The sequence below is a fragment of the Poecilia mexicana genome, unplaced genomic scaffold (genome assembly GCF_051168715.1).
Source record: "Poecilia mexicana isolate PSO_F unplaced genomic scaffold, ASM5116871v1 scaffold_18, whole genome shotgun sequence".
In the NCBI taxonomy this organism is placed as follows: Eukaryota; Metazoa; Chordata; class Actinopteri; order Cyprinodontiformes; family Poeciliidae; genus Poecilia; species Poecilia mexicana.
In genome coordinates this window covers 1,281,371-1,302,322 of record NW_028263387.1, presented here as the reverse complement: position 1 = coordinate 1,302,322, position 20,952 = coordinate 1,281,371, and the positions used below count along the sequence as shown (strand labels likewise).

Sequence of the window (20,952 nt, the reverse complement as noted above, 5' to 3'; positions counted from 1 at the left end):
GCTTTTTCCTTACATCTGGAGCTACAAATATCAAGCGAGGGAGAATATCCTCCTTTTGCTGATATCATTAGGAGATAAATATGGATATGGCAGGACAAAAACTTGCTTTTAATGAATATGTGATGAATGGAACTAAAATACACACCAGGACTAAACTGAAAAAGTCAAATCAACCAGAATTCAGTGAGAAACATAAGGAACTGTAGAACAGTGAGAAGAAACACTTAAATAAAACCTGTCTCTAACAGGTGTGTTATTGGATAAACTGGTCACCTGACACCACAGACTGCTTTGAAAAAGCTAATGTTTGTTTGGTAACAAATATTATTGTTTATTAAATGGATCCACGATTAGTTGAACATGTTGGGCTAAATGGCCTAAAATTAGATATATAATTTTTATATTAACTAAAATATTACTGTTTATGATACATTATAACTCATAGTACTGTAGATTCCAATATAGAATCTACAGTACTATGCAATGCATGCTGCATCAACCCAGCATGCATTGCACACATGTAAAAATGGCGACCTCAAGGGGTGAAAAATATAACATAAGATTACAATTTTTGAAGCAATAAAGGTTTTTGTGTATCACAAACAGTACTTTTTTATTAGTAGGAATATAAGAACATATTTAGACTAATTGCTCAACTAATTGTGGATCCATTTAAAAAAAACATTTTCTTAATTTCTACGCAGCCGCAAGGAGCAGCTCTACCAGACTGTAGGCAAATCTTCTGAAGCGTTGTGGCACTGTAAACAAAGAAAAACAATATGCCATAGATAATTCTTTGTTCACAAAGATATTTCATTCTCACTGCATGCTCAACACACATCTCTAAAAGTTTATATTTGCAGTTCACATTGAACTTGTGCAAGCAGAGAAACACTGTGACTTTTAAACTTGACTTTTTTGGTTACACTTAATCCGGTATTCTCTGAAGAAACATGAGTCCTGAGTCCTCAGGTTTTCTCAAATAAAGTCTATTGTTACAACTAGTAACAAGTGTCACCTGCAGAATGTTAGGTCTCATGTTCTTTTGTATATTTTAAAACTGCATCAGACTAGATGTCAAGGAAATCTGAAAATCTCACTAGTAGGAAGAAAGATGCAGATCAACAAAGCCAGGCAGAAAGCCAAGAATTTGGCTAATGAACAATCCTTGTCTCTTTCTGACAGACTGAGAAGATATTAATTAATTGTAGATTAAAAGTTCATTATTTCACCAGAAACCATGGCAACATGTTAAATGTGAAATTAATTGCTCACTCTAAGCCAGTGTTTCTCAACCTTTTTTGGGCCAACGCCCCCCCATCCCATATCCAGGTCCCTCACCGCCCCCCACCAAAAAAAATTGCAGGCTACTTTGCACTGACTATTATTTTATTATTAATATTACTATCACTATTGTAGATGTGATAGTATTCTAGAAAATGATAAAAGATGAACAACATGCCAGTTTAAACTTTGATCTATTTGCAAACCGACTGAGCTCTGCAGCATTAAAACATGGATAGAACTGTAACTACATTAATCATAACTCTTCTTCTCTTCAGTGTTTCTGTTTCTGGTGGTGCAGCTCTGTGCTGCCTTCAGGAGAATGGGACATCAGAGTATCATCCATAAAACTTCACCCACATGGCATTTATTGTGCAAACCAGAGCTTTCAGTGGAAAAACAAAAGTTCCAGGTCCTTTTAATGCCATAGAAATATGAGACAGAAACATGGATTATATCTTTATTGTCTATTGATTTATAGATTAATAGTTTTACTGGACAGAAATAACAAAGAACAAATCTGGTTCTTAATCAAATCTAATTAAAAACATGAATAAGTGATAAGTTATTTACTGTTATGATCTGTAAGATATTTATTCTCAGTACTAGATATGGTCTAATCAAACCCATGGCACTTCAACAATATTATTTTACCTTTTATCTGGAAATAGTGTCTGTTTATTCTTGCCATACAGTCTCTGTATTAATTATTGCTCTAAAGGTCTTGCCATACCAGTTTATTCCTCTGTATTTACTTTAGTTTCTTAGTTTATTCTTGCATTTTGTTCTTCATTCGTTTCCATTTAGTTTCCTTTGATTATTATCCTCTCTTGGTTTATTGCTATGTCCACTTTAGTCTCTTTCCTGTTGTTAGATTTATTTTATCATTTATTGACCATCATTAATCTTCACTCATCACCTGCTGCGCCGCCTAATCATCATGTTTCACATCATGTGTTGATTTTTCACTGTTCAGCGTCGGATTCTCTGTTTTTATGCCATAATTCACATCTAGTTCGTTGCTCCGTTTTATGTCCCGCTTCTTCTGTTTCAGAGTTTTGCGCGATGTGCGCGTTTTTTTTTTTTTTTGTTGTTGTTGGTTTTTTTACCCTCTAAGGTGCAGGGCGGTCGGGAAACGTATCGATGGGGAAAAGGCAGACTGACATAAACCTTTAAAACAACGGAAACAATTTCGGTATTCTGATTATTGAAATTTTAAAGTGCTGTGTTGTTCCGTCACCCCAGTTTCATACCAGACCACTTACAGCTCCGGTGTTAACGCTATAAAATGAACACTCTCTGTCGTGGTATCACTATGGAGAGATTTCTTTATTTAAATGGGTTCATTTTTCAGAGGGATACAAAGTGAGGGTATCATGATTTTAGCTACCAGTAGCAGGAGAACGGAGCTGCGCCAAGAAGCTAACAGAAGCTAACAAACACTGAACAGAAGAAGAGCTGCCATGCAGCCAGACATGATTTAATGTTACACAATGCAGTTTTACCAAGTTGCTCAAAGTCTAAACTGGTATTGTTGTGCATACAGGTGCTGGTCATAAAATTAGAATATTGTGATAAAGTTCATTATTTTCCATAATGTCATGATAAAAATTAAATTGTCATATATTTTAGATTCATTGCACACCAACTGAAATATTTCAGGTCTTTTATTGTTTTAATTTTGATGATTTTGGCAAACAGCTCATAAAAACCCAAAATCCCTGTCTCAAAAAATTAGAATATTATGAAAAGATTCTCTGAACGAGCAATAAAAATAATCATCTGAATCAACAAAGTAACTCTAAACACCTGAAAAAGATTCCTGAGGCCTTTAAAAACTCCCAGCCTGGTTCGTTACTCAAAACCGCAATCATGGGTCAGACTGCTGACCTGACTGCTGTCCAGAAGGCCATCACTGACATCCTCAAGCAAGAGGGTGAGAAACAGAAAGAAATTTCTGAACGAATCGGCTGTTTGCAGAGTGTTATATCAAGGCACCTCAGTGGGAAGTCAGTAGGAAGGAAAAAGTGTGGCAGAAAACGCTACACAACGAGAAGAGGTGACCGGACCCTGAGGAAGATTGTGGAGAAGGGCCGATTCCAGACCAAATTAAATTTTCATCTTCATAAAACTTTTCAGCAGATGGAAGCATGAAGTGCTCCAAAATCTTCTGATAGCTGCTGCATTGATCCTGCCCTTGATAAAACCCAGTGGACCAACACCAGCAGCTGACATGGCACCCAGACCATCACTGACTGTGGGTACTTGACACTGGACTTCTGGCATTTTGGCATTTCCTTCTCCCCAGTCTTCCTCCAGAGTCTGGCACTTTGATTTCCGAATGACATGCAAAGTTTGCTTTCATCCGAAAAAAGTACTTTGGACCACTGAACAACAGTGGTCCAAAGTGCTGCTTCTCTGTAGCCCAGGTCAGGCGCTTCTGCCGCTGTTTCTGGTTCAAAAGTGGCTTGACCTTTGACCTGGGGAATGCGGCACCTGTAGCCCATTTCCTGCACACGCCTGTGCACGGTGGCTCTGGATGTTTCTACTCCAGACTCAGTCCACTGCTTCCCCCAAGGTCTGGAATCGGCCCTTCTCCACAATCTTCCTCAGGGTCCGGTCACCTCTTCTCGTTGTGCAGCGTTTTCTGCCACACTTTTTCCTTCCTACTGACTTCCCACTGAGGTGCCTTGATATAACACTCTGCAAACAGCCGATTCGTTCAGAAATTTCTTTCTGTTTTTCACCCTCTTGCTTGAGGATGTCAGTGATGGCCTTCTGGACAGCAGTCAGGTCAGCAGTCTGACCCATGATTGCGGTTTTGAGTAATGAACCAGGCTGGGAGTTTTTAAAGGCCTCAGGAATCTTTTTCAGGTGTTTAGAGTTACTTTGTTGATTCAGATGATTATTTTTATTGCTCGTTCAGAGAACCTTTTCATAATATTCTAATTTTTTGAGACAGGGATTTTGGGTTTTCATGAGCTGTTTGCCAAAATCATCAAAATTAAAACAATAAAAGACCTGAAATATTTCAGTTGGTGTGCAATGAATCTAAAATATATGACAATTTAATTTTTATCATGACATTATGGAAAATAATGAACTTTATCACAATATTCTAATTTTATGACCAGCACCTGTAAGGTGTAAAGTTTACCTTCGACCAAACGACCCCCAAAGGAATCCCAGCGCCCCCATTTTGTAAAAATGTTCGCCAGCGCCCCCTGCCGTCCTCTGAACGCCCCCTGGGGGGCGGTACCGCCCACGTTGAGAACCGCTACTCTAAGCAGTCAACAGCAATTTATGTTTTAACTTTGCAGTCATATCACAGAGCCAACCTTTCAAAAAGCATAATGATGCCAAGATATTGTGAGTGCAGAATTAAGTCATCATTTCCTCACACCCATATGTCTGTCACATCAGTCTGCATGTTCCCCCTACAGCTCAGCCGCTGCACAGACAGCAGAAAACAATTTAAAAAAAAACAACTGAACCTCAGCTGAATTCTCCATTAACTGGATTGCATTTTTTGGGTAGGATACATATATGACAGTTTTTAAAGTGTCACATTTTATCTGACTTTTGTGTCAGATACAATGTTATTATTCTGCACTAGAAGCCAGACATTAGAGGTGTGCCGATCGATCGGTCACCGATCATAATCGGGCCGATTTCCGTGAAAAAGTGCATGATCGGTGATCGGCGATCATTGGCTCTTGTTGCCAATACCGATCACCTGCTTCTCATTTCCCAGCCTGCCTGTGCAGCTGGTCTCCTCTTTCCTTCACTCTGCGCAAACGCGCAGTAACAAATCCAAAGCGATGTGGAACTATAACGCACTGAGTGAAATGGGGAAGTTTGCGTGTTGCGGCGGAAAATTGAAGCAGTCAAAATGCATCAACACAACGAAGCTAATACGACATAAAAACAATGCCAGACTTGACGGAGTTTGGCTACATCGAGGCTCACTGCAGTAAAAAAGACATACGGAGGATCAGATAGCAGGTAAAGCAGCGCACAGCTACAAACACTCAACCGGATTAGCATGACGGTCAGAAAGCTAAACAAATAACCTGGAAAAATATTTAAGTCTTCGAGCTGCGATGTAAGACGCTGGTTCTGCTCTCCTGTTGAACCGCTGCTAAGCTACAGGTAGTAATATCTGACAGACGGAGCGCCGCTTCTGCTCCACCTGGTAGTGACTCTCACACCGAACCTCTGCTTAAAGCTGCAGCATCTAACTTAAAAAAAATACATTTTACATCCGTATTAAAACTTTCGCTGACCTAACATGAGACAGATAATCTCTGAAAAAATAATCGATCTCCTCCCTGATCTGCATAATTACTCCGCTCAGTCAGAAACAGCCACTTAGAACTAGCAGTAATCAGCTAGCCACCATGCTATCAGGAAGTTTTCATTCAGTAACTCTGGATTGTTTATTGTAATGGATCCTGTTTTTGCCTTTGAATGTTAAGTTTTATACTTTAACTTCTTGGCAATGTTGACAGGTTTTATTTTGGCTCTTTGCGTTTTTTAGCCTCTTCAGAGCCTTCATATGTTATCAGTCTGTTAAAGATAGCACTATCATTAGCAGTACAATTTGCACAATGCCTGTTTTGTTTAGTTTTCTTCTTGGAAAAAGTTATTAAAAACAAGTTTTTGTCTAAATTAAGGTGAATTCATGGTTCCTTTTTCCATATAATGTAACCGGTAGTGTTTATGATAAAAAATAAATAAATAATAATTATGTGATCGGTATCGGTATCGGCAGGAAAAAACCTGATCGGCACATCTCTACCAGACACAGTAAAGCCAGACTGAAACAATGGATTAAAATCATGATGGAACTGATAGAAGTCAGTGAAGAGCATCACATCCCAGCCTCACCACTCCTGCTCCAACTCCACATCCAAACAGACTTCTCCACAGAAGCTGCCTTCAAAGCTCCACTGATCCACTGAAGGCTGTTGCTGTGTTAGCTGGGCTTTCTTTTCATCAGCTTCTTTCATCTTGTTTTGATTTTGTGACGATGCTGTCGACTCGCCTTCCTGAATAAACTTTAAAGTTGATCTACCGACGTCTCCATCCATTATTACTTCCAAAAGTGAAGTCAACGATCTTCTTCTCCACATGTAGGTTGCTTAGGGGTCATAAACCATTCTCATGGAAAGAATGGTTCTGTGTGGTTGCAGTTGCATCATTCAGTAGTTATATCTGGAAAGACTCAGAAAGAGAAAAAGGAACAATTAAAAGATTTAATGACAGGAATGAATAACAGTTCTTTGGCGCTCGGGCCCCCACAGCTGATTTGAGCTGAGATTTGCTGTGAACTCGGGTGAACATCCTGGTAACTGATTAGGGATGCTGTCCCCCGGGGCCCGACACTGGTGGTGGAGGTTGGGAAAGGTTGCTATCCTGGAGAGCCGAAGGATGCGGGTGGAGAAGGGGAGGTGGTGGGTTGAACACAGCTGGGAAGCGGCTGACAGCCTGCGTGTAGATCCTTATATGCAGAGCTTGATTGATAATTGGATGTGCCGGGTGAGGTCCAGCGCTGAGGTTGGAGACAAGCAAAACGCAGTGATGGGCGAAACAGAGGGGGCGGAGTCTTCCAGCTTGAACTTCTGCTTTAGCTTCATTATGACTGACCAGGCAAAAAAAAAATCTAAAATAAGAAAATCGGAATTGATTATCAAGACCTGCTGTGTGAACATAACTAATGAACAAATACTATGCATAAGCATAAAAGCCACACCCCTTGCCTACCACTGAAAAAAGAGGCCTCTGATTAGGCTAATGAACAGTATTATAAAGAATATTTGATTACAGTTTTCTTTTTGACCTAAATTTCTCCATTAGTCCTTATCAGAATAATTTTATTACATGTGAGATGGGGGGCAAAAGGGGTCAGCTCGGGTGTTAGGACTAGAGAAATAATTACCGCATGAGATTCACATCCTCCATAATGTGCTGTTATTACTTACATAAGAAATGAGGATCTGCATCAGGAAAGCTATTTATACTTGCTCTCGTTGAAATTCTTGGAGCTTCTCTCGCACACGTTTGGAGTGTGAGCTGGCCGCTTTATTCCATTGTGTTTTATTCCATTGCGCGTCCTGGTTAGTATCCCCTCTTCCTCATGACGTCCGCTGCTTCTGATGTACTCGCGTACAGGCGTGGTCCGTCGTCCCAGACAGGGGCGCAACTACATATTATTCAGGTGGATGCAAAAACATAAATCGCCCCCCCAAAGGAAGGTACGTAAGAGTGAAGGAGCGTAGAAAACATACGGTCGCTCTATCCGTATGAGCGACCGTATGTCGTGCGCAAATGAGATCAATTTGCCATCATAGAATATCTTCTTTCCCCACGCTGCTTTAAGGATTTTCTCTTTTATGTGGCATCTGTGAAATTGACGAGTATGGACCTTGAAATTGATGCATCTCAAGTTTTAGGTCCCAGTGAACGATGTGCTGGTTGAATCTGCAGATCTTGGCTGACGGAGAGCCGTTCTTTCAGAAAGTTTGCAATGAACGTCTGCATGGTTACCTTCAGCTTCTTCTTTAATGCCATAAACATGGATGTTGTTGCGTCGGGATCTTCCTTCTAAATCAGTGACTTTGTCCAGGAGAGTTTTCTGCTGTTTGAGGCAGTAAGACAAAGAATCTCTCAAGTCCATGTTCACCGTCTTCAGCTCGTTCACCCGTTGTTCCGCTTCTGTTAGCCTAACAGCTTGATTTCGAAAGTCTGAGCTGACCTCCCCCAGTTTCTTGTTCATTTCACTCATATAGCTGTTCATGTCTTGCTTGATGTCATTTTTCATACCGATGATGTCATTTTGCATTTCTTTGATATTGTTGCATAGATTCTGGATAGCCTTAGCAGTCGTTAGCTTGCTCTACTCTCTAGGGTCCGAGGCCTGCATCATGCCAGCTTTGCTTTCAACGTTTGTTAGATCAGTCCTTGCCTGGTGTTGAGAAAATAAATTTAAAATAAGCTAGTTTTAAAACTTAACATGTCTTGATTCAAATGGCCTAATTGTGGTTTTGAATTTAGTAATGTATTCTGACTTTTTGACCTTTAATTTACCTGTAGTTACTGCAGATGGTTTGCTAGGATCGTTTGAACTGCCTTTTGTCTTTGGGAAAACAATACAGTGGAAGTTGTAGCTTTTCACACTCATCTGTGAAAGGCCGTAAACACGGCAGGGGTTTCTGGCTTGAGAGAGGGTCAGAGATAGCTCCTGGTTGGATGAGTAAAGATACGCCTTATTTGAATAAATACAAGAGGATAAAACTTTCTACACAGAAGTAACAGATCAGATTTGCTCTTGTAACTCTCCAAAGATGTCTTTGCACGTCTTTGCTTTTCTTTCTTTCCTTCTTTTCCAAGTCTGTGAGGTAAATGAATGTATGTCTCTGTTGTTCTGCAGTTTCTGATGTAAGTTTATGCATTCTCTTATATTGGATTAAACTCTGTAATTCTGTGACGTCAACACGCATTGTTGTTTTCCTTGTGGCTACACGTGGCCCGCCGAGAGGACCTGGGATCCAGAGGAAGAGAGAGCCAAACCCCCCGGTCTCTTTTTCGATCTAACTCCACGCATAATATATAATTTTGAAGAACTGAATCTCTTTATCGAGTTTAATGGAGTTTTCTTTGTTGCTGATTAGGACAGATTACAGATTTAATCCGCCATCTTGGAGACGCTCCAGGAAGTCCTTTGGCTGCCATTAAAAATATTTGCAGCAATATTGCTAATATTTCAGATTGCCAGATGAGAAGAGATGAAAAGTGCATAACATTTTGCATTAACAATAAACAAGATAGGTTTCGTCTATTTCCTGGCCTTTTTCTGTCAGCTACAGTTACTTGCTTATGATGGAGTATAAGGGCCAGACTGTGAGTTTTGATTTGTTTTAAATACGAGTAAAGTTGGACGAGAATAAAGTCGTTATTTTATGCTAACTTTTCACCATACTGCACTAAAATGCGGAATACTGATTGTTTTGTAAGGTTGTAATTGGTATTGGTTTAACAAATAAGTAAATTATACTAAATGTTTTGGAACATCAGAAGCAAATTTTCAGCCCTAGGACTTTGCAATGACTGTTTAAACAACTTTTAATTTACCGTATTTTCCGGATCATAAGCTGCTACTTTTTTCCTAAGCTTCGAACCATGCGGCTTATAGCCTGGTGCGGCTTATATGTGGATTTTTCTTCAACCACCAGGGGGCTCTTTAGCAGGAAGTGAGTCACTGGAAGTCAAAATTGGAAATAAAAAAAAGAAAGCACCCATTAAAACAGAATTAGGTTTTAATAGGGAATTGAAATTTGAGAATGTTGTTGATCAGTTAAATAGCATTGAGAGGAAAAATAAGATCTTTCTTTTTTTTTAAATAAAACTGGGATCATTATGAGAATTTGAGGTATAGATATTAGGATCCAATAGATGGCAGTAGTGCAATAATAATGGAAATAATGGATGCAAACTGCCGTTTAAATCTAAATAAGCAGAAGAAGAAGAAGCAGAAGAAGAACATAGTCTATGAAGAAGAAGAAAGCGCCCATTTTCATTTAGCACATGCTAGTAGCAGACACTAAGAAGATTTTTCTCTTCAAACTCATACGCCCTTATAATCAGTTCACTTAAATCTTAACTTGGCAACTTTTTCTTTTTCAACCATAATAAATGTGATATTCAATTGACTTGTTATGACTCAAATTTTGGGTGTCTGCCCCCCTTTGCTGCATGCTGCTGCATCGTTGTGGAAAACCTAGAGCGGCAGAGATATCTGCGGCTTATAGTCCGGAAAATACAGCAATAGAAAGAACCAGACTTGCTGAGCGGGTCACGTTACATATCACCCTATGAAGCTTTTTAATGTATGACTTTCTTCCGGCAATATTGCGTCTTTACTCTGCCAATATTTAAATTAATCTGCTAATACGACTTTATTCTTGTATTTGAAAAAAATTAATAAATAAAAATCTCCTAGACTGGCCATAAAACTCTGTCATACTTGCTTTACTGACCTTTCCTGCCATTTTACTTTTTACTGTCAAACTTCTCCATCTTTCCTGTATGATGGTAAATATATTTCAAAACACCCGCGCTTGTATCCTTCGCTCCATTTTTTTCCCACCTCTGCTTCATTTACTCCAGTGTTTCTCAATTCCGGTCCTCAGGCCCCCCTGCCCTACATGTTTTAGGTATTTCCCTTCTACCACACACCTGGATTGAATCTCTGGGTGATTAACAGGCTTCTGCGGTACTTGATGGTCATGGAATCATTTGAATCAGCTGTTCTGGAATAGAGGCACATCTAAAACATGCAGAGCAGGGAGCCTGAGGACTGGAATTGAGAAGCACTGGTTTAATCCAAGTACACCTCGCTGCAGCAAACAGAAAGGGGAGGGGACCGACCGCTGTCAGTTTCATACCTTATTTGGAAATGGGACCATTGCAATCCGGAAGTGAAGGGGGCGCTATTTCCTATACTTCCTCTTTTATTTTCTTTTGAAATCTGTGATGTATTTTCACCTTTAGGAAGGAGTTTCACTCTCAGAATGTATTTGAACTTCTCTCTTTTATTTACATCAGCACAGCTCACAGTTTTTAGCTAATTCTGTAGCTTTCAGTGTACTTCTAAATCTGCTCCTTGGTCGCATCTTTTCGGACTTGCGACTGCCTCCAGTGGCGTGGGGGTGGTAACACAACTAATATAATTACATTACTAAATCAGAATACACAACGTCTTTATTATTTACTATTAATTCTGGCATTACTGGCACCGTAAAAGATAAATGATCTTATAAAACAACATATTTTTTCATTTTCTTATGGATGTAGAGTTAATTAAATGACAAACAATACTTTTGTACATTACAAATAATATCTGTATAGCTCCATCAATTATGGGAGGAACAAAAGACATAAGGAGACATGAAAAACAACATGATCAACTATAGTAAAAATACCATTCGCAGTGAATACGTAAGAAATTTAATTGAGCAAAAGTCAATAACAAACAAATGAAGGTACAGAAGAATAACAACCCAGGTTGTTAAACAGATATAAGCAAAAATTCAATTTTTTGTTTTTACAGTGCCATGTATATTATTGAGAGACTTTTTGTTGGTAGAGTCTTATATATAGAAAAAAATAAGATGAAACTATTTCATCTATGAACAAGGAAATTTTCCTTCGACTCTAAATCGATAAATCATATTCATGAATCACATTATTACACGGTCCATCTGTGGCGACAATACAAAAAAAAGTAGCCTACAGAAACTTTATGTGGCATACAACGATGGCATGAGGCTCCTACTCAAAGTTGGAGCAGTACTAGCCATATGTTTGTACATAATGCTGTTCCCACATGTGCAGCTGTGCTCAGAAATCTTACGTATAAATGCATGTGTAGATTATCTGTGTCATTAATATAATTGCAATTTTAGTAAATCCTGTTTTTAGTACTATGAGATTCTCTTCAAGATTATGGAATCATTGGCGTCACCATTTATTTGTGACTTGGTGAATAATATGTCATGTTTGTTTTTATTTTTCTCTTTCAATGTCACATGCTGTTTTTATTTTAATTATGTAAAGCACTTTGAAATGCCTTGCTGCTGAAATGTGCTATACAAATAAAATTTGAGTGATTGATTGATTTCTTTGCTTGTTTTTACCTTTTTTCTGGACCTTTTTTTGTGTCTGGAATAAAGATATGATTGACTGATTGATATGATTGATTATCAACAATTTGTGAATAGACCAAAACACTTAGCATGTTATAGATAAATATTATTTAGTTTGGTTAAGAATAATTGTTGCACTGTCATGACTTCTAATAGATGTTCTTAGTTGCCAGAGGAACACAGAAACACCTTCATGAGCTCAGAGGTTCAAACTGATAAATAATGAGGATGGATGCTCCCTGCTAAAGTATTCTTGCCATCTTTCATGTTCTTTCAGCAACCAGTTGAGCCAGAGATGTTTTTAGTTTCACCACTATTTACCTACTATTTTACCTGCCATTCAAAGTATTCTTAAAAGATTGTTAGTCTGCAGCTCATGTGACCAAACCAGCTGAGGAGGTGAAAAGTTAAAACTCAAGTTAAAATGTTGTTTTAACTTGAGATGAGTTGAAACTCAAGTTAAAATGTTAAGTTTTAACCTCTAGCTCTACCTAACTAGAGGTTGTACACAACCTCAAGTTGGGTAACCCCAAGGTCTTTGAGAACGGTTCTTAAAAATATAGTCAGTGTTTTCAGCAAAGTTGAGCTGACTGTCCAGGAATGACTCGAGGTATTTAAAATTTGCCACAGTTTCAACAGGTTGGCCATTAAGTGAAACTGGAATCACTTTCAGTTCTTGTTTATCTCATTTAATTAGCTCTACTTCCTTAAGAAAATGAAAAAGTATGTTCTTTTGTGAGGGAATTTATCTTTTACTGTTCCAGTAATGCCAGAATTAATAATAAGAAATAAAGACGTTGTGCTATCCTGATTTAACAATGTAATTAATTAGTTGTGTTACCACCCCCACCCCACTAGAGGCAGTCGTAAGCCCGAAAAGATGCGACCAAGGAGCAGATTTAGAAGTACACTGAAAGCTACAGAATTAGCTAAAAACTGTGAGCTGTTGTGAAGTAAATAAAAGAGAGAAGTTCAAATACATTCTGAGAATGAAACTTCTTCCTAAAGGTGAAAATATCACAGATTTCAAAAGACAATAAAAACGGAAGTATAGGATGTAGCGCTTCCGGAGTGCAATGGTCCCATTTCCAAATAAGGAATGAGACTAGACTGACAGTGGTCCGTCCCCGCCCCTTTCTGTTTACTGCATTGAGGTCCTTCTCGTTTCCAACGGGGCTGTGTGTCTACTTCTACTGGCTTTAACAGGGAGCCTGTTGATTAGTTTGAACACTGCTGCTACCTAGTGTCTTTATTTATCGCATAAATAAAGACAATATAAAGTCTCGCGCCCCCTCTGACACTTCGCCACTACCCCCTTTGTGGGGGGGGGGGGGGGGCGGATCACTATTTGAGAAGTACTGAGTCAATAAAAGTCTTCGGAAAAGCTTAAAACAGAGTCTTAGCTACGGAAGGTGGGTGGGGGACGTGGTCCTCTCGCCAGCACTCGATCCTCTTCAAATCCTGTGTGCATTCACTGGTGTTGACTCCAGCGGCTCCCAGATCAGTGTGTGCATTGCGACCTTGCTTTTAGTACAAAATAACTCAAAAGGCCACATTGCCACACTTACGTAGCACTGATTTTGGCTGCGCTTACAAGTATGTTTTGTAAAATAAATGTTTTCACTTTAACTTCCCACAGCTGATGTGAGGAGCAGGCATATTGGATGCCAAAATCAATTATTGTTAAAGTTGAATTTTCCAGCTCGGAAGTTGGAGTTGCACCAACTGTGAACCACAGTTCCTTCCTGTGGTTCACAAGAAGGAACGGAGCAGATTCTTGTTGAGGAAGCTTATTATTTCTCCTCAGTGTCAAGACAAGGATTCTTATGAAGGTTTTCATGGTCCTGAATTTTCCATGAGGTCCTGGGTTAATGAGTGCTCCTCTCATCAGAAACAATGGAGCTCATTAATATCCAATATTTTCCTGCTATGGACCGTAAATCCATATTTAATGATGACTTATGGTCGCTGTTAATGTTCTGCTTTGTTTTTATGCATCTGAGATCATCGTCCTGCTGGAACATTCAGTCAGATCAATTCTAAACCAGGTCACTGGTTACAGAAACATTTTTAAGTAAAGGTTATGACTGGTATGGCGACCCACTAAAAATACCTATAATTATTTTTCTCTATTTAAACATAGAGATCAAAAACGTATTTTTAAATTAATGTCTTATAAAATGATTGAAATGTATATTATGGTATTATTTCATAATGCACGAATAATGGTACATTTATTTATTTCATTTAATATTTATTTAATTTTGCCCCTTTTGGTGCTACATACTCCGGAGGAGTCACATCACTATGATTCTGAAGTCCATTTTACAACACCAGCCCCTCGGTGTCTCGTGATCCCCCTGGGGTTCCAGATTTCCACTTTGACAACCTCTTATCTACAGAACCAAATGTTTCCATTAAACCAACAAACTATTGTTTATTATCAAAGGATTTTAAGTATGCTGATGCTAAATATGGCTCCCAAAAACTTTTCATTAAGTCCTGATGCATCAGAACAAATCTTATGTTAGGTTGAAGTCATCCATGTTTGTACATGATGTGACCTGGAAGCTCTGTTCAGACTCCTCTGGGTAACAGGAAGGAGCATCAGAGATAAAGCTCTTACTTCCTGTCTTCATATCAGCAGAGCAGTGACAGCAGCTTTCTGGTTCCATTCTCGTGAGAAGGTCTCCGTCAGTGGGAACAGCATGCCTCCAGGATTGAGGCTATTTGTGGAGCTTTTAGCTTTTCATTCTGTCTGGAAAACAATCCCCACATCATCTTGTCATTGTCTTATTATTTGATATATAGAAAAGTGATCCTGAAGATATAGATGGAACAAACGACAATAAAACTGCCCCAAATAAGTCACTTTAGGTTTTACTTTTATCTGGAGTCCTTACGTTGAAGTACATTGATGTAACCATATAAACAATTTCAGAGGCACAAGAGCAAAGCATCATTGAGAGAGTAAGGCAATTACTGAGGAAGAGAAATGTCTTACAGAAACATTTTTCAGTAATGTTTCTGTAAGACATTTACAGAATGTCTTACAGAAACATTGTGGGATTAACAGTGTTAATCACATTCCATCCTTCTGTTAGCATCAGCACAGCACTTAACCTGCTCACATTACGTCCATCCAATATTTTTCTACAGTGCTTAGCTTGGTCCCGAAAAACGATCATGAAAAAGGTTCAATGGAGACAGATAATAGTTCTTGGGTAATCACAGTTTGGGTCATGTTCCTTTAAGAGAATGAGAGTGAGAATCCACACATCACTAAGTGCTTTCACTTGACATTCCACACCACAAAACAAGTAATAAAATTATGCATAGTTTGTGCTGATATTTTTTAGGGTCAATTTTGTATCGACCAAGAAGCTGTGATGTCATGAAAGAGTTCTATCGGGATGCCTCTAAATATATATATAATATATAAATTTTACTTGCCTTTTGAAACCTTTAAAACAACCTCAACCACACCACTAACTTCCCTACTAACTACTACTAATCCTTTGCTGCATCACTATCAGTGTCACATGACCAAACTCCACCTCAGCCCCCAACGCCCCTGAAGCAAACAGCAACAAGATATCCATATATAAAAAAATGACTAATATTGGCCGATACAGATGTTAGTGCTGATATATTGTGCAGCATATTTATGCTTACAATGCTTCCTCTGATTTATACTCTAAACAAAGTTCACATTATGAGTTGATGCATTTATATGTTTATAATGGTAGATATTTTTAATATTGTTGCATTTAAAAGACTAGAAATGATAATAAAAATAAGGATGGATTTTCCAGTATTTCGCTTGCTGCTCACCGATCAGAACCAAGCAAAGGAATATCAGCTAACTTCAACTCTGGCCAACTGATCGGAGCACCTTTAGACAGGATTATTCTCCAGGTGAGCTTACAGCTGAGAATCTAATGACAGATCAGTTTTGTAACATCTTGCGGATCATATAGTTGAGAATTCCTCCATGGCGGAAGTAAGTCAGCTCCACGTCGGTGTCGAATCTCATGCGCACTTTGAACGTCATCCCTGTGTCCAGCTGTGAAAGCAGTAGAACCAAACAAACAGGTACCACGTTCAGAGACAATCAGGTGTCAGCAGGAAGGCCGTGTCCGGTGCCTACCTCCACATCCACAGTCATGCGGGGGGTTAGCTGCTGGGGGATGAAGATGGAGTAGCGCTCTCGGCCACTCAGCCCCAGGCTGGCAGCTGTGTCTCCAGGCAGATACTCCAGAGGGATCACCCCCATCCCAACCAGGTTACTGCGGTGGATCCTTTCATAACTCTCTGCTAGAACAGCCTTGATGCCCTACAGAACAAGCAAGCATTCAAACACTCACTCCTGGGTTTTTTTCAGATTTAAATTTTTTTTTCTTCCCCCAAGGACAATAAAACTTGTCTTTGGAACCAATTCCAAGGACAAGCCAAACCTTAGTTTGAGAGAAAAAATATAAAAAACATTTACAACTTTATGCTGTAGCATCTAGAAGAGTGGTCCCCAACCTTTCTATCACCATCAAGGCTTGACAACGGCCCGGGGGTGGTGGGTGATGAACTGTCAGACAAGACTTCTGCATGTTGATGTGCCCGCTAAAGCAGGGGTGGGCAATCCTGGTCCTCGAGGGCAGGTGTCCTGCAACTCTTAAATGTCTCCCTGATCCAACACACTTCAATCAAATAGATGACTCACCTTCTAAGTGCAGTCAAGTTCTCCAAAGTCCTGCTAATGACCTCATTATTTGACTCAGGTGTGTTGAAGTAGAGACACACCTAAAAGTTGCAGAAGACCAGCCCTCAAGGTCTGGAGTTGCCCACCCCTGCGTTAAAGCCTAGCTCAAATGGCAAAATTTAAAATTTTTTGCCCGGATTTTCCCCTTTCGACAATATTAGAACCTTCCGAATTCTAAGATTGTCAACTCGCTTGTCATACCCATCATCCTGCCTGTGTGGTGTGTTACGACTGATCGGATTCAATCGGTAGAACGTCGGACCGCTCAGATCAAAAACTGAATAGGGGTGTAGTGTGTTGGTGAAGACAAAGTCTTCCATCTTGATGGCCTCCCTAACACAGGCTATATCAGCGAGACCTCCTGTTTGAAAAGAAGCCGAACCTAATATATATAAGATATGTGTACAGAAAATGGATGGATGGATGAATTAAAAGCTGCTGTGTTAGTCAAAGTTATCCTTATTTAACAACTTGGATGATTTGACATAGTGCTTGTGTTCTTTGCTTTGCCGACTTTAGCCACATGAAGACCCATTTTAGCCTAAGGACACATGGTGGGGATGGAAGAAAGAATGCTAATGAAGATGTGCTAAGGGTGTGGAGGATGATAATGAGGACCAGGTACGAGAGAAAGAAGTCCTTGTTTGACCAAAGAGAAAAAAGCAGATGAAATATTTCCCAAGAAAATTAGGTAAGTCATTTTTGTGTTAATATTTTCTCCAGGTGAAGAGGGGTGGGAGGGGGAGTAGGAATCAACATCCACCAGCTATGTTTTAGACAAATATTGTTGTCCAATGTAAAACTGGTGTTTATTCTATTTATTTATTAATAAACCTCCTGCAAACATCCACAAGAAAGAGTGTCTGGTTGGAAATAATTTAGAATGCTCATTAAGTGAAAAGATACTCATGTGCCTAAAACTACACATTAAACTATGCAATCTGAATAACAACAGTGATAGGCTGTATGAACTTCTGCCAAACAAATATTTGATCCGAATAATTTTGTTCATCTCTAGTCATTATGCTTCTTGTATTAAGAAATCATTATATTGCACTTTGGTTATTCATGTTAACTAGACATTTGTCTGTCAGTCTACCATTCTGACAGTGTACAGCAAGGGACATTCTTGGAATGGTATTTAAATAAATGCTGAATTAAGGTCACATTGTTCTTTATTTGTTTTTGTTCCTTATTTAAGTGACCTCAGTGGATTGAGTCATCACCCACTATGAGAATGTCCAGAAGAGACTCACCAAGGTTGAATTGATGAAAAGGCTTTCACCATGATTAACATTGACCACAACACCATTGCTATACTCTAATTTCTGAGCATTTCCAGACACTTTCAAAGTGTCTGGAAACTAATACTGAGACTAAAGTTTCAGACCGGGACTCCAAGTCAAGTACTTAGGGCACAAATTTAAGTCAAGTCTAAAATGATTTAGTTTCCAACGCAGGCATGACTCAGATTCTTAAAATATGATTAGAAATGGTTTCATTCTTCAAAAAAATTATGCTTTTATGTCTCGATGAAATTCTGGTTTCACTGTTAATACAAACTTTTAGAGGTATGTGATTTTATAAAATCACATACCTCTACTTTCTCTTAAGTATATAGTGACAGCATAATGTTGTATTATCTCAGAAACACTGTTGAAGAAATGGACCAAAAGGCCTCATGTTTTCTAGTATTTCTAGTTTTGATTGGAGCAGAGAGTGGCATTTTCACTACATATACACATCCTTCTGTTTTAAAAAAAAGAAAGGATGGGATGTGCAGCTCACCAGGAGAAACGGGCCCTTTGCGGCCCAGTCCCTGGAGCTCCCTGAGCCATACTCCTTCCCAGCTAGAACTAGCAGCGGGACACCGGACTGCCTGTATCTCTCGGCTGCATCAAACACGTCAAGCTGCAAGAAAAAAGGAACCATCACAACAGCCAAGAAGCCAAAATCAAAGATGATGTTGTTAAATTTGATCTTTTTAGTGTAAAAAAGACATGCAACAAATGAGTTCTGTTGAAATTTTAGTATAGAACTGGTTTAGAGTCAGACCGTGTCTCCAGTAGGAAGGTGAATGGTTTGGGGTGCCTGCTTGTCAAGGAACTTGTTAAAGAGGCGGATGTTGGCAAACGTCCCTCTGGCCATGACTGCATCGTTACCTCTCCGAGAGCCATACGAGTTGTACTCTCTAGGAGTCAGACTGTCAAAACACAAACAGAGTTAGGCAGAAACTAAATGTACTAGAAACCACAGAACTCAATCCAAGCAGGACAAAGATTAAAAGAGCTAATGAGATCACGCTAAAGATCTTAAAAGTGCAAACATGACAGTTTGCAGATAACCCACCCTCTCTCAGTGAGGTAGCGTGCTGCAGCGCTGTTCCTGGCAATGTTTCCCGCAGGAGATATGTGGTCTGTTGTGACAGAGTCACCCAGGTTCAGCAGAACGTAGGCATCTTTTATAGACTCAGGAGGCGACAGCTTCATGGTCTGCATACAGAATATACAGATCAGAGCTCAGACCACACAGTAACGCCTGATGTTTTAAAAGTGACTTATTGTGCTTCCTTAAGGGGATATATGATTAGTCATAACAGTAGACTTTATTTGAAAAATATTTATTTTAAATGTAAAACCAGTACAATATTGTTTTTACAATACTGTAGGCTGTTTAGTTTTTATACATTTTAATAAATTGTCACACAAATGTTGCCATGTTGTTCATGGTGCAATGCATTCTGGGTAAATGACGTCTCTAGGTCTGACTGCGCTAGCTCCATCCAGCCAAATCAGAGAAAAGTAACATCTTCAAGCCTTTTCAATTTGAACCGGAGCGCATTGAAATCGATGGGATTGTAGAAATCACAATGAAGATGAGAAGGAACAAACAGAGGAAGAGAACAGAGTTGGCCACAGGAGCTGGTGTTTTGCTGCTGCTGCCACTTTCAGCTTCATAAATGTAAAAATGAAAGACGCATACCCCTGGTCAGATTGTGTGATCAGGTAAGTAGTTCTATAGCTCTGTGTTTGGTCCAATAACAGCTGTTTAATGTCCAGTTTTGGTCCTGCGTTTTTCGCTCTGGTGGCAGCGGGGTTTAGGCACTTTGTGGATAAAAACTGTTGGCACGGCATTTATTTTTAGCTCGTTAAGGTAACCGTCACCTATAAGAGCTTTGGTCAGTTTTTGTCGTAAAAATTACTCAAAATCTTCTGGAGAGAAATGTTGAGGGAACAAATGTAGGTCCTTCGGAAGTTCTGTTTGGCTCTCTTGCACTGCTTTCTTTTTTTCATGTAGGAAATCATCCAAACTCCTCTCACTATTTTTTTAATTATAGCAAGCAGTGACATTATCTAAAATTACAACAGGCAAACACAATATGATAAACTACTACTCAGGTAAAGTTAGCCTTCCTGTGTTTACAGAACCCAACAGCGTCAGCTCAGCAGTGCCTGATGATTTGTGACGTTATTTTCTGGAGGTTTTTGAAATGGCTAATGGGGTATATGCCACGGATTTCCGTTTTAGCACTTCCGCATTTTTTAGCCACATAGAATGCTTCCGGTGCGCAGGCAGCAGTATGTTAACAGTGGCTCCTCAGTCGCTGCAGGACTATTAATGATGGCTATAAAATTATTCAGACGTCCTGAAATGCTCCAACAACAACAAAGGATTTAAGCTGGATGTGTCAAAACTTCACAATAACTTCAAAGGTAAGTTAATAAATCGTTTGTATTCACCATAATGCCTCATGTCTGACATAGCTAGGGACAAGCTTACAAAGGTGCTATGTAAACGTTAAGTGTTTTGATTATCTGTGCAGTGTGGAATCTACATATCTATGCTTTATAGATAGATATAGATATATATCTATATAAACATATATAGATCTGTCTATATTGTGTCCAAGCTATCAGTCGAAGCTGAAGTTAGCTTCCGAATGTAGCATCTAATTCGGAAAATAGCTAAAGGGCGATTACACTTAATTTTTCACTATCTTGAGCTTTTTTAATATGTTGTACTTTAAAAACTATAACACCTAGTCATTTCAAACCTAACTAGATTATTCTGTACTAACAACAGAATAAATAAAACATTTGTGAAACCTTCTAATTGATTTGTGAAATTTGTAAAATATCAATAATAGATTCCAGAACGCCTTAGATCTGAATTATTAAAGTGGCATTGTTATTTTAACTTCCCGTT

General features: G+C 39.1%; 1 protein-coding gene across 3 annotated transcripts in view; it reads right to left on the bottom strand.

The window, feature by feature from the left end:
• Positions 1-14,854: 14,854 nt before the first annotated feature.
• Positions 14,855-20,952, bottom strand: part of aco1 (aconitase 1, soluble) — a 43,148-nt gene continuing 37,050 nt past the window's right edge. For all 3 annotated transcript variants that reach the window (XM_088016111.1, XM_088016110.1, XM_088016112.1), the window contains 5 exons: positions 19,096-19,238; positions 18,802-18,949; positions 18,535-18,657; positions 16,141-16,326; positions 14,855-16,056 (listed from right to left, as the gene is read on the bottom strand). In XM_088016111.1, the coding sequence (XP_087872237.1) occupies positions 15,940-16,056; positions 16,141-16,326; positions 18,535-18,657; positions 18,802-18,949; positions 19,096-19,238 (717 nt within the window). In that variant the 3' untranslated portion in view covers positions 14,855-15,939. The remainder of the gene's footprint in view (positions 16,057-16,140; positions 16,327-18,534; positions 18,658-18,801; positions 18,950-19,095; positions 19,239-20,952) is intronic.